The following is a 14,747-nucleotide window of genomic DNA, read 5'->3' as shown; positions in this document are numbered from 1 at the left end:
TCAAACAACTTCCGGGGGAGCAACTATATGAAGCGTGGGAGAGATTCAAGGAGCATTTAGAAAAGTCTTTTCCAAACAATATATTGATGGAGAAGTTCTATAGAGGGTTGAATCTATTGACACAAACAGTGGCGAATAAGTGAGCAGGTGGGTGTTTCATGGACGAGACATAGACCCGAATCACTCAGTTGCTTGATAAGCTTACTACTCACAATCAAGCACGGTGTTCAGGTAGTACTGACAGTGTATACTAAGGAGCTCCAATGATCCATAATATTGTGAAAGAGAATCAAGAGACTCAACAGACTCTAGCTCATCTTACAACCAATATTTCTTTGTTGACAAAGAGATTTGATGGCAGAGAAACGAAGAAAGTGAATGTTGTTGAATAAGTTTCGGGAATATCCAAGGGCATGTACCAAGTTCAAGAGGGTCCATATCAAGAAGACCCTCCTATGCAATTTAAAGATGCTAACTATGTGAATAACTGTCATGGGGGTTACTAAAGGCAAAACTACCAAGAAGGCTATCAGAATCAGACTCAGAATCAATGGAGACCTCAACAAGGACAATAATTACAACAACAACTATGGTGGCTCGAAACAGGGGAACTACAACAACAATAATAATTTTGGAATAGGAGTTCCAATCCCTATATTCCACCAAAAGTTCAGTCGAATGAGCAAGGAATTTCTAAGTTAGAGAGCATGCTTGAGAAGGTGCTAGCCAACCAAGACAAGGCTGATCAAACTTTGAAGGGGCTGACTGAAACTGTGGGATCTCACACAACTTCCATTTAGAAGCTTGAGTCGCAGATGAGAGATATTTCCAGAGAACAACACCCTCTACAGAAGAGAGGACTTCCTAGTGACACTATTCCAAATTCGAAGAGTGGTGGAGGTAATTCTAATGAGAGGTGTGCTGCTATTAGCACTCGGAGTGAGAAACTACTTCAAAGTACTGAGAAGAATGTGATTGTTCTCGAGCCAGTTTCTGAAGAACCGTAGGCACAATCTGATGGTCTAGATAGAGGTTCTTATTGTTAAGTAGGTTGCTGATATTATGGAAAGTTAAAAAAAACATGAAGGTGACACGAGGAAAGTAACGGTAAAAGGGGCTCTTTTACCTTTGACAAACTATTTATATCTACACCTCATTTTCTTTAGAGGTTGGTGAAGACAGAAGATGTTAAGTGTTAGCGGTTTTATGATCAACTGAAGCAGCTATCGATGAATATCCCGTTTCTTGATGCCTTCCAAGCGATGCCGGGTTTTGTAAAATACTTGAAGGAGCTGTTGACAAAGAGGAAACCGATCAAGCATGATACCGTGAGTATGGCTCATCGGGTTAGCTTTATCATATCTACAACCAGGATTCAGAAGAAAGAGGATCCAGGGGCCTTTATTATTCCTTGTTCTGTTAGCCACCATGATTTTGCTCGTGCTTTATGTGATGATGGGGCTAGCATTAACCTAATGTCACTTGCTATCTATAATAAATCGTGGTTGGGAATGCCTAGGCCTACTACCATGCAACTGGAGATGGCTGATAGATCCATAAAGAGGCCAGTTAGGGTTGTTGATGATATGCTTGTTTGGGTTAGCGAATTCCTTCTATCGACAGATTTCGTGATTCTTAATTGTGCTCTTGATAGATATGTTCCTATTATTTTGGGGAGACCTTTCCTTGCAATAGGAAGGGCTCTTATGGATTCAGAGAAGAATGAGATCAAAGTTCGTGTTAATAATGACGAAGTGACCTTTCAGGCCAGTAAAGGAATGAAACTATCGAGTGCTAACGAAAGCGTTTTGGTTACTGTTGACATTGATGTGATAAACGAGGCCGTTGAATTTAAAATGGAAGAAGAATGTTTGGGAGAGGCTTTAGCAACCATATTGGTGAAATTTGATGCTGATGATATAGAAGGTTATATGGAGATTGTTAATTCTCTTGTGGGGTTGGGTTGTTAATTCTCTTGTGGGGTTGGGTTCCTATTCTTACCAACCAAAGAAGCTGGATCTTGATCTTGTTAATAGAACAACTCCTCTAGCGAAACCATCTATTGGTGAGTTGTCTAAGCTTGAGCTTAAGCAGTTTCCTTCGCATTTGAGGTATGGGTTTCTTAGTTTGAATAATACATTTCTAGTGATTTTGTCTGCATTGTTGAATGATGAGTAGACAAAGAGGTTGTTGGAGGTTTTGAATGAGTACAGACGTGTAATTGGGCGGACCATTGCTGACAATCAGGGTATTTCTTCTAGTATTTGTGAGCATAAAATTCATCTTGAGGAGGATAGCACACCGAGTGTTGAACATCAGAGGAGATTGAATGCACCCATGTAAAAGGCGGTCAAGAAAGAGATTATTAAGTGGTTAGATGCTGGAGTTATTTATCCGATTGAAGATAGTAAATGGGTTAGCCCGGTACAATGTGTTCCGAAGAAAGGAGACACCATAGTGGTGCCTAATGCTAAGAACGAGTCGATTCCAACTAGAATTGTTATTAGGTGGCGTATCAGTATGGATTATCGAAAGCTGAAGTTTGCAACTTGCAAGGACCATTTTCCTATGCCTTTTTTTTATTAGATGCTTGATCGGCTGGCGGGAAGGTCATACTATTGCTTCGATGGGTATTCCAGCTATAACTAGATAAATATTGCTCTAGAAGACCAGGAGAAGAATACTTTCACTTGTCCTTATGGGACTAATGCTTTCAGCAGGATGCTGTTTGGCCTTTGTAAGGCGCCGACTACTTTTTAGCGGTGTATGATGTTTATCTTCTTGGATATGATCAAGGACTTCTTAGAGGTCTTCATGAATGACTTTTCTGTTGTGGGTGATTCATTTGATTAATGTCTTGACCACTTGGGTCGAGTGCTGAAGAGATGTGAAGAGACTAATCTTGTTCTTAACTGGGAGAAGTGCCTTTTATGGTGAAAGAAGGGATCGTCCTCGGCCACAAGATCTCTAAGAAGGGGATTGAGGTTGATTAAGCCAAAATAGATATCATTGCCAAGCTTCCTCCACCCATCTCAGTGAAAGGAGTCCGAAGTTTCTTGGGGCACGCCGGTTTCTATCGGTGCTTTATCAAAAATTTCTCCAAGATAGTGAACCCAATGCGCAAGCTTCTTGAAAAAGAGGCTAAGTTCGAATTTGATAAAAAGTACCGCAAGGAATTTGATGAGTTAAAGGAGAGACTTGCTTCTGCTCCTATCTTTGTTTCTCCTGATTGGGATCTACCATTTGAGTTGATGTATGATGCGAGCGGTTTTGCTATCGATGTTGTGCTTGGTCAACGGCATAATAAGATCATGCACCCAAATTACTATGCCAGCAAAATGCTAGATGGGGTGCAGTGAATTATACTGTTAATGAGCAAGAGCTGCTCGCTATAGTCTATGCGTTTGAGAAAGTCGAGGCCTATTTGTTGGGGTCCAAGGTGGTTGGATACACTGATCATGCAGCATTGAGGTATCTGATGGCGAAGAAGGATGCAAAGCCACAATTGATTAGATGGGTCCTCTTGCTGTAAGAATTTGACTTCGAGGTGAAAGATCACAATGGGTCTTAAAATCAGGTTGCAGATCATCTCTCTCGGCTTGAAGAAGCTAGGAGACCATCAGAAGAGCTTGATATATATGATGTATTCCCATATGAGAGGGTTCTAGCGGTGTCGTGTGATGTGGCACCATGATATGTAGATATAGCCAACTTTTTGGTGACTGGTCGTATTCCCGATTAAATCAAGATATATCAGAAGAAGAAGTTCTTGAGGGTCTCTCATAAATACTATTGGGATGAGTCATACTTGTTCCGAACATGTGTTGACAATATCATTAGACGTTCTATCCCCGAGTCTGAGGTGATGGAGATCTTGAAAGCTTTCCATGATCCCCCTATAAGAGGTCACCACAGTGGAACCCGGACAACAGCAAAGGTACTTGAATGTGGGTATTACTGGCCCACTCTATTCCATGATACAAACTTGTTGGTATGATCATGCGATCAATACCAACGCCAAGGAATCATTGGTAGGAGGCAGGATATGCCTATGAATTTTGTGATGGAGGTAGAACTTTTTTACATATGGGGGATTTATTTCATGGGTCCCTTCGTGAGCTCATTTGGCATGAAATATATCTTGGTTGCTATGGATTATGTCTCCAAATGGATAGAAGCGGTGGCTTTACCAAATAACAAAGAAAAAAGTGTCACGGGCTTCCTGAAGAAACATATTTGCACCCGTTTCGGCACTCCTCGGGCGATCGTAGTGATGGCAGTTCACACTTTTGCAATAGGGCTTTTGCTGGTTTGCTTGAAAAATATGGTGTCAAACATAGAGTGGCCACCCTGTATCACCCGCAGATAAGTGGCCTGGTTGAAGTCTCTAACCGGGAGATAAAGAGCATTCTAGCTAAAACTGTCAATGCAAATCGAATCGACTAGTTTAAGAAGCTGGATGGCGCTCTTTGGGCTTATAGAACGGTGTTGAAAACTCCCATTAGGACTTCACCTTATAGGTTGGTTTTCGATAAGACATGCCACTTGCCAGTTGAGATCGAACACAAGGCCATGCGGGTGCTGAAAAAATGAATCTGAATTGAGATGAGGCAACTGACCTTCTGTTGTTTCAACTCAATGAGATGGATGAGTTCCACTATCAGTCCTATGAGAGTGCGGCTTTGTACAAGGAGAGAATGAAATACTATCATGACAAGAAGATTCTTAAACGGAACTTTCAACCAGGTGATGATGTGCTACTGCTCAACTCAAGATTGAAGCTCTTTCCGAGCAAATTGTAATCTAAAAGGTCGAGACCATTCCAATTGGTAAGTGTTTCACCCAATGGTGCAATGGAATTGAAAACTAAAGATGGGACTAGAACATTCAAAGTAAATGGCCAATGGGTGAAGCACTACCATTAGTGCATTGATGGTGACCGCATTTTGGACAGACACCGGTTGAAGCATGGTTACACTCCTCATCCTGAATAGAGTGGTAACACCATCGTACCGTGACGTTAAATCAAGCACTTCTTGGGAGGAAACCTAAGTTTATATTCATGTATTTTTGGTTTTTAGAGTAGTTTGATGTGTATTTCAGTGTATGATATGCACAAGTTGGAAAAAAGAACTGCAAAAACGCCGATGGAAATTCTACGCTAGATTTTACAGCCAATCAAAATTTTTACGGATCGTAAAAGGAAACATAGAATGGGTTCAGCAAAACCTGTTCACTGTTCTTGTTTTTTGTCAGGTTTTACGGTCCGTATAAAATTCTTCGGCCCACAAAAAGAAGCGTAAAATGGAGCATTGAGAACATGCTCAGTGTTACACTTTTACGCCCAAATTAACGGTCCGTCGATTGAAGAGTAAAACTGTAGCATTGAGGGGCCTCCACATCACTCTCTAGTTAAGCTGAATGACCGTAAAATGGTCCGTTAAAAAAAAAGAAACATAAAAGAAGAAAAAGGAGAAAAAGGAACGACGAGGGTTTAAATACCCTCCTCATTCAAATCAAACCCCATAACAAGCTTTCCATCTCCCACTCTAACTCCAATTCCTAAAATCACTCCACCTCTCCCTTAATTCACTCCATAACTATTCCATCCCCATAATTAAAACCAACTCCACTCCTTTACCCCTCTCACCATACGCACTTCATCCTCCCATAGTCGTTCCAAGTGTCTACAAGTTGTGTTTTCTCTTCCATTGCAAGCAATCTATATCTCAGGTATGTTAATCCTTTCACTCTCTTCTCTCGTGTGTGATGCATAAAGGTAGGGGTGATAAACCTAGGTTTGTTTCCTATGATACTTGAATGCCAACAATTGCAAGTTCATCTTGTGGCAGTAGATAATGGAAAATTTTAGTTAGGGATGAGATTACTTAGCATGATTGTTGATGTTGGACTCATGGGGAGACGAGTAATCAAATCCTCCAACGGGTCGGAGGGCATTCCGATAGTTGGTTTCAAGTTTTGAAATCACGGTTCGTTATGCCCGCCAACTGTTCGATTAAATTCCTGAATGAATAAAATTGTTAACGGGGTGAAGTTTTAGTAACCCCTGACCTTATGAGAGTGTAACAATATGGTTTGAGGTGTGGAAAGTTCTCAAAATCATGTATACTGTAATTTGGAGTCACATACCAAAGTTGGGGAGAAGGCAGATCAATTGTAGTATGGTAAGTTTTATGACAAAGTTGACGGACCGTAAAATATTTTATAGGTCGTTAAAAGTGTCATAAAAAGTCCTTTACACAACTATAGCACATTGTTCCTATTTTAAGATGCAACTTACGGACCGTGAATTTTTTTACAGACGGTAACTTGCACCATAAAATAGGTTCCCCAATTCTTAGCTACTGTTTCCATTTTATGGTGAGTTTTACGGATCGTAAACTATTTTACGGACCGTAGAACTCCACCGTCAAATAGGTCCTCAAAATCTGGTTTACTGTTACCATTTGACGATACAAAATGCGGACAGTAAAACTTTTCACGACCTGTGAAATATTTTACGGTCCAATACTGTCATATTCCAACTATGTATATATGTGCTTGTGTTTCTTTTTAAATTTGTATTTCGTTTTGTTTTTCCTTAAATTCATAACAGAAAACCCAAAAATATTTTGTTTTATTTTCTTGGATTATGGTACAAATATTGTTTGCACAGGTATGAATCCGAAGAATCCAGTAAGGTGAGGGGTTGCTCAACCCACTGGCAGAGGCATAGGTAGGGGCCAACCACAAGGCTGCCTGCACCTCCGTGATGAATGCGAGGATGCTGGCGAGGAGTCAGAGGATAATGTAGGCATTAGCTAGAGTCACCCGAGGTAGGGGTACCACTCAAGCTCGACGATCCTCCCAGTTTGAAGAGGGGGAATCTTTGTCATCCACTAGTAGATCGGCCAATGAAGAGGAGGTCGCGAGGCCGCGAGAGATTAGAATGAAGGAAAGGTCAGAGGACAGTGTTCGGTTATTTGTTTCGGGGTCGAAAGAAATATATGAGCACGGAATAGAGGAGAACGAAAGGGGTAGGCCCAGAAAAAACATCCATGAGGAAAAAAGAATCAGCATGGATGGGTTGGAGACATTCCCACGAATCCTCTCTCTCATTGACTACTATCAATGAAATTTCCTCAGCCACCCCCAGGAGATTATATCCCGGCTCTAGTTCGGGAGTTCTATGCCAATTATGCTTAGATTAACAACACATTCAAGTCAGTCCAGATCAAAAAGAAGAAACTAGATCCATTGACAGAGGTGACAATTTGAGGGTTGAAAGTTGATATTTCAAGCCGGACGATCAACTGCTTCTACTTCGGGAATGATTATGTGCCGCCACCGAACACTGATGAGCTTACATATAGGTTGTGTGGTACCCCACAAGACAAGCTGGCCGATTTACCATGGGTTGCAGCGGTTATTGCTAAAGGGTCTCCAGCTTGGAGTAAAACACATCTGCCTCAGTGAAAAAAGCCGACCTTTCTGTTGATGGGGAATTCTAGTAGAGTGTCATTGTCCATAGGCTTTACCTGACTCAGTCTGATAATATGTTGATGGTTGAAAGGGCCATTGTATTAACTACCATCATGTCTAAATACCTTATTGACGTTGGCCAGCTAGTTGCTAAAGAATTCCGCCAGCGAGCTATGACGAAGGAGTTATCATTAGCATACCTATGTCTCTTTGCTCGGTTGTGCCTGCAAGCACGAGTTCAGAATTTTTCCATTCGAGATCATCGGCTCCCGACTAACGGCGTATATGATTTGTTGAAAAGCAAAGATATTGAAATTTATGCCCAAGATCTTATTGTTGTACAACCAGCAACGGTGGCACAGCCCCTTTCAAAGACCCAGACTCAGGAGAGGGCATACCCGAAACTTCGCAGGTTCTGGGTGATACTGATATAACAACACAGTCTACTTCAGAGGTCCTAGCTTCATCCTTAGGTCCATCCGCCACCACAGCCACCCCTGCTGCCCATGTTACACCGACATCCACGGTTCTGCCCAAGGGCACCCTGATTCCTTTCACTGCTCAGAAGTTTCATGATACCTGTGAGAGCCGATAGAGCAGATTGACAGTTTGTCAGTTTGATGGGAGATTTGATAGGGTTCGTGAAGAAGCACATCAAGGCAGCCTTGCATCCGTTGAAACAATCTTGGAAAGAGTCTCATCGCCAGATCCATTCTCGAATCGATGGCCTTGAGAGAAGAGTTCTCGAGTCGGAGAAGGTGATCCCCGTAGTTGGTTTTGGGGAGATTCAGGGTGATATTTTGCAGCTGAAGAATGATGTACAAGAGCTGAAGGTAAAAGAGAGACTTGCACTTGCAAACCCTCTACCAACATAGGATGTAGATTTGGCAAAGCTTGTCCCAGTGGTCTGATTAATTGGAGATAAATCACTGCCCATGTTGCTGGCAGGACACTTAGAGGAGTGGATGAGTATGATGAGGAGGATGATGTAAGTAAAGAACAGGAATGTCAGCTGAGAAAGGTCAGCGACACTCCATTCATGATACCCATTTCACGGGAGCGTCATCCTGCCACGCTCATTCTATTCAGCAGACTGTGCCTAGAATTGTGGTACCCGTGGCAGCTACTACTACTGTCCTCGAGGAGGACCCTCTCTCTTAGAGCCAAATAGAGCCACCCACTATCATTACGGTCCTAGCAGTTGATCCAACACCTGTCCGCACTGATGAGGTGGTCACATCTCAGGATGAGTAGCGCGCCTAGAGTGCCCCTGGTAGTCCTAACCCTCTGTTTTACTTATTTACATGCCTTGGGGAAAATTCATTATTTTTAGTTGGGGTGGGGTATTTGATCTTGTTGTATTTGTATATATGTATTTAGGAACGCTATCGGCTTTTCTTTGCTAGAGTTCTTTTCCTGAGGGGTTTTATTTCTGTTGAAACTGGTATATTTAGGTTGTTCCTTAAATAAAGAAGAGTAGTGATGACTTATATGGTAGTGGTTTTGAACTTATGGCATGTTTTGTATATTTGGTTGAAATTTGTAAACCCCTCAAAATTTTTGATGCATACTTAGGAACTGCTAGTGATTGACGTGATTGATTCTTTTTATGACCTCATAGTTATGTGTGGTATTGTGGATGATGAATGATCGCTAGGAGGTTGTATTTGCATTAGAAAAAGAGATTCTTATGCCATTGTGTAGGTGAGTTTTTAGTTTGTATTCATGCGTTGTATTTGCAATCTAGAACTTGCTCGGTTTGTTATGCTTGAATTCTAAGGATGGTTTGGTTGTTCAGAGGATCTTAGGTGATAGTTCCCAGAGCATTCGTGTTTTGTTGATTGTCAAACTGTTTCAGAACCAGATAGAGACCTGGTTTGTAATCTGCTCTCTGTGCACCTTGCACATTCAGTTGAGAACGGATGTAAAGCCGAGCCACTTGCTACACACAAGTACAACTGTGAGTTGGCCCATGCTTTAGGTCAAAATGAATGAGTGGTCTCTATCTATCCCACATGCTCCCACTATATATACAACATGATGGAAACATATTGAGTAGACTTGAAAAACCTAATCCAAATTGTGCAAAATCTGGCGATGGAAGTTTCTTAAGATCTCTCAAAAACAAAGCCATCTACAGGCTGAAGAACTTGATTTACACATAAGATACTGTCTATGTTCTTTAGGTTTTTGTAAGTCTTTGTTTACTTGTTCTTAAACTGTAAGCCTACTCTTTCCAAAAAGGAAGCTATTTTTAGGTATTCTAAATTCTCAAGGTTGCTTCCATAAGCTGTTGAGTGGTACGCTAGGCTAGAGTAAGTCTAGGTGTATTAATGGTCCTTGGCTAGAGTTAGTCAAGTGGAGGTGCTTGCAATCGGAGTATTACAAGTGTGGAGGGACTATGAGAGTTAGTTCCTAGGTTTCATAAGAGTTATTGTAAGGGTGAGGGATTTTGGGAGTTAATTCCTAACATACGATATAGTTGTAATGTAGTAAAACAGAAATCCTTGTGGTGTAGGTCGTGGTTTTTAGTCACTTGAGCAAAGAGTTTTCCTGGTAAAAACTGTACCTTCGTTACTTACTGCATTGAATAAGGGAACTGGTACACACCAAGGTCCCTCGTACATTATTTAGTGGAGGCACAACCAACAACAATTGGTATCAGAGCAGATGCTTTCTCAAAGGTAACACCTAGAAAGAATCTGTAAATAGCTGCTCCATCCAATATGGAAGATGGTCAATCTTTCACCAGGCCATCTAGATTTAACGAAAAATACTATGGGTGGTGGAATACTAGAATGGACGACTTCATCATGGCTAAAGACTCAGAGCTGTGGGATATCATCTGTGATGGCCCCTATATTCTAGTACACACAGGTGAAGATGGTGTAAAAACCACTGCCAAAACAAGGAGAGAATATAATGATGCTGATAGGAAGGCAGTGGAGAAAAATTATAAAGCCAAGAAGATCCTTGTGCGTGGAATAGGACCAGATGAATACAATCGAGTCTTAGCATGCTCAACTGCTAAAGACATCTGGAAAGCTTTTCAAACTTCCCATGAAGGAACAACACAAGTGAAGAACTCCAAGATCGACATGCTCACCACAAAGTATGAAATGTTCAAAATGAAGCAGGGAAAATCTATTCATGATATGCACACTAGATTCACCTCTATCATCAATGAGCTTCATTCTCTAGGATAGGACGAAACTGTTTGGTGTTTTGTCGGATTCTTGGGATAGCAAGGTAAATGCCATTTCTGAAGTCCAAGACCTCACCAAGCTGACGGTCGATGAAGTCGTTGGAAACCTTAAAACCTATGAGATGAAGATGACCTTGAAGAAGGATGAAAAGAATGAAGGAAAAAGAGAAAAAAGTATTGCTCTCAAAGCTGCAAGAGAAGACTCAAGTGATGATGAATCTGAGCTGGCATATCTCATATGAAGATTTATTAAACTGATCCGAAGAAGTGGTGGAATCCCTAAGGCAGGAAGCTCCAGCAAAAACTGCAGAGGAAATGACTATCTCTACCATAGGTGTGGTAGACCTGGTCATTTCGCTAAAGAGTGTTCTCTGAATAAACCGGACAGTTATGACAGAACTGCAAAGAGAAACCAACTTCCTGACAAAAGGTTTAGAAGAAAGGAAGTTGCTGATGAAATAGTAAAGCAGGCACTTGATGCATTAAGGGACTCCTCCAGTAAGTCTGAAGATGAGGATGACAGAGGGGATACATCCATGGTGGTTATTGAAAATGAAGCCTCCAAGTATAAGTCTGTCTATCCTTACCCTCATGTCATAGTCATATTCAGACGATAGTGTCGAGAGTGATGAAGTGGAAGAGGTAAATTTCATAGAACTAAAGAAAAACCTGAAAGCCTACTCTCTAAATAAACTCATATCACTGTCAGGTGTGTTAATTGATGCCTATCATGCTCTTAATTGATGCCTATCATGCTATTAATTGATGTCTATCATGCCCTTATTGCTGAAAAGGATGCACTAACTCTTGAAATTAGTAGTTCCGAACTTGAAAGAGACAATTTGTTGGTCTCGATTGGAGAGATGAGAGAGCAGGTTGATGAGACCTATCAGCTGAATATTATCTTGGAAGGTCAAATAAAAGGGGATACAGGAGCTTCTCTTAAAGGGAAGCTTAAAGCTAGTAAAATTTACTTAGAGCTTGAAGATGAGATAAAAAAGGCAAAACTAAATCTCAATACTGAAGTCGAGAGGACCAAGCAATTGAAGGAATACTTGAACAGAATTAAGCTTGATCTTGACAAAACTCTCAAGTGGACCTGGTCCTCTGACGTAATTACCTCCATGTACAAGAGTAAAGGAAGCGGTAGGGAAGGGATTGGTTACAAGAAGACACCTTACAATCCTCACAACAAGTATGTCTCCACCACTAAGAATTGGCTTTGCACTCATTGCGGGCAAGCAAGTCACTACAAGGAGTTTTGCAAAGCAAGAATTGAATCTTTTCTGAGGAACAAATACTTCATCAAAAGGAAATCAAGTTTGGGAACAAAAGGAATTGGTTCTCAAAAGAAAGGACCTCAGAAAAAGAAAGGGAATGTGCTGCCTGTTTGAGGAATTTGATCCATCGCTTCTATAACTATAAGGGACCCAAGCTGGTTTAGGTTCCTAAGTCCAAACACTGAAATCATGTGCAAGATGAGGAGAGAGAAGAGGAAGGTGGATGTGATAAAAGAAGGGTTATGCACACATAGGACGTGAAGAACAACATATGAAAAAAGTATATAACTGCTGCTCAGCCCGGTCAAAACTATCCAGAGACCCGATCTCTCTGTGACTCAGGTTAGTAGTTCTTTCAGTACATTCATATGTTCTTAACTATTTAAGTGCCAAGTCAGTCAAGCGTCTTCTAATTCAAATTTCAAACCATAAGTCTTCCGATCTACGCTTCACTTCTAACCCAATCTATCTCGTCTCTCACACCTGTCCTAAAATGTCATCTCGGACACCTTAAATGCATCTCTATCTTCACTTACCAAAATCGTCAGACCATTGAACTTCTCATTCTCTCTTCTGTCCTATACAAGGCCGTCTGAACCAACTCCTATCTCATCACTCTTACCAAGTACAAATATCTCAAAACCCTTCGTCAAGTCAAATCAAAATGAACTCCCAATCATCATTCTCATAGCACTTAATATCCTTTAACCAAAGTATATCTACATCTCTATGTGGTGTCTTCGAACAAAGAGAACCCTTGAATCTTGAGGAAAGATCGTCAAACTCCTCTTCAAAAGAATCGGACGAAACTAGTTGATATGTTGAAATGGGAAGAGGTAACATCAACAACTTTGAAAGACAACAGGTCGAAAATCTTAACAGGAAAGAAAAGGCTACAGATGTCGTACTCGTCTCTCACCCTGAGAAGAAATATTAGTGTCCTATATGTGCTAAAGAACCTGGTGCCTCAAAAGAGAACTCAGGAGAAGATGTTGACTCTGATGGTGATATCATACTTCGCTCAGTGCGTAATCAGATCTCTGGAGGTATGAAGGAAAACAAAAAAAGGAAATCAAAGGGAATGACAGGAGGAGAGGAGGAGATATGAGAAGAAGAAACTGATAGTCAATCTGCCTCGCAAAAGAAAAAGAGGACAACTGCTGTTGAGAGACATGAAATTAAGCTGAGAAAGTAACATCTCTAAACGCAGAGAATCCTCTTTGGAATGATGATTAGTGTAAACCTAGAAGAGGAGACGGGGATGAAAGAACTGTGGGAGATAGTGAAATTTCAAAAGTAGACTCATCTTCTTACTCCACCGGCTCCTTGTGTGTATGAAGATGAAGTAAAGGAACTATATAAAAATCTAGTTCATCGTAATGACAGTGCTCTGGCCTTAACAGTAAATGTGACATACCTTGTGCTGACTGAAGCAGTACTAGCCGAAATCTTGGGAGTACCAACCGAAGGGCTGAGGGATGTGAATAGAAGGGCTTTCACCTCTTTCAAAAATGTGATTGTTAAGGAAGGCAGGTCAGTCCATCCAGGAAATCTCTTCAAATAGGATCTCGAGCCCACTTGTCAACTGGTTTTCGAGTTTTTGGACAAGGTGCTCATACTAAGAAGTGGAAGAGATGAAAGTGTCACTTCAGAACATATGGTACTCATGGAAGATTTGTCAACTCTTAAACCAATCAATATACCAACAATCATGATCAATCACATGATCAAAGCAGTGAGCACTAGTGAAAATGATCCTGGTCTTCCTTATGCATTTTTCCTGACAAAGGTCCTTAGGCATTTTAATATGAGGACTGGCATAGCCACCTTGGGAATAGAAGACAATATGATCTCTATGGATACTCTGGAAGATTGTGAGTGTGAGCCTAAAGGAGTAAGCTCGACCATCTATGTTCTCACAAATGCCCTGAAGGCAGCCCATGTAGAAATTAAGCAGGTGAAAGGTCAAAATGCTCTTTTGAGGGATCAGTTGAAGATCAAAGTGGAAGATCTCAGGAACTAAATGCTCTAAGATCAGGGTGCTTATATTAAGAAAATTGACAATTTTCTTCAAGCCTTGGATCACCCCCAGTAATCAACTCCAAGCATTTTTCTTTAGTCTCTGCTCCCTTCTCTTGTCCTCCCTTGGCTGATGTCTTAACCGCCATGTTCTCTACCTTTCTTGTCTGACTGGAACATTGGTAGTTACTTTGACATATGCTTGTAATATTTGAACTACTTTCTATTCTTGGGATTTTACATTTTTTTATGCACTACTGCTTGCTTACTCGTGTTGATTCTGCTTGTAATATTCTCTGCTTGTACTGCTTACTGGCTGCACTATGATTGCTTTTTTTATGATGGCAGAAGGGGAAGAATATGATGAATATTATGAATATGTAGTGAAAGTGTGGCAGTGGAATCACTATGTTATGAAAAAGAATGGAGGGGATGTGCTGGAAGACATACTGTAGAAATGTGTTGCACCATGATGCTGAACTAAGGGGGAAGACATGCTGTAGAAATGTGTTGCGTTGTTGCTAACATGTTACAGTTGCTCTAAAATAATGGTCTGCTTCGCAGGGGGAACAAGTGGGAAGCCGATTCTCAGGGGGAACATCAGTCTATGAGTTTGTCATTATCAAAAAGGGGAAAATTGATAGTGCCAAGTGCATTAAGTGTTTAGATGATTGTCAAACTATTTTAGAACCAGATAGAGACCTGGTCTGTAATCTGCTCTCTGTGCACCTTGCACAGTCAGTAGAGAATAACTGTAACGC

The 14,747-nt window shown here is 41.0% G+C and overlaps 1 protein-coding gene across 1 annotated transcript; it reads left to right on the top strand.

Annotated features, from left to right (window-relative positions):
- Nucleotides 1–1,262: 1,262 nt before the first annotated feature.
- LOC132639611 (uncharacterized) lies at nt 1,263–1,970 on the top strand. Its single transcript, XM_060356053.1, has one exon. It carries the CDS (start codon nt 1,263–1,265, stop codon nt 1,968–1,970), a length of 708 nt encoding a protein of 235 aa, XP_060212036.1.
- The last annotated feature ends 12,777 nt before the right edge of the window (nt 1,971–14,747 follow it).

The sequence above is a fragment of the Lycium barbarum genome, chromosome 5 (assembly GCF_019175385.1).
Source record: "Lycium barbarum isolate Lr01 chromosome 5, ASM1917538v2, whole genome shotgun sequence".
NCBI lineage: Eukaryota > Viridiplantae > Streptophyta > Magnoliopsida > Solanales > Solanaceae > Lycium > Lycium barbarum.
This window is presented reverse-complemented; position numbering and strand designations above follow the sequence as displayed.

Bases quoted from the DNA above. Each gene is read 5' to 3' on its own strand.
- LOC132639611 (XM_060356053.1), top strand. From the start codon at position 1,263: ATGCCGGGTTTTGTAAAATACTTGAAGGAGCTGTTGACAAAGAGGAAA.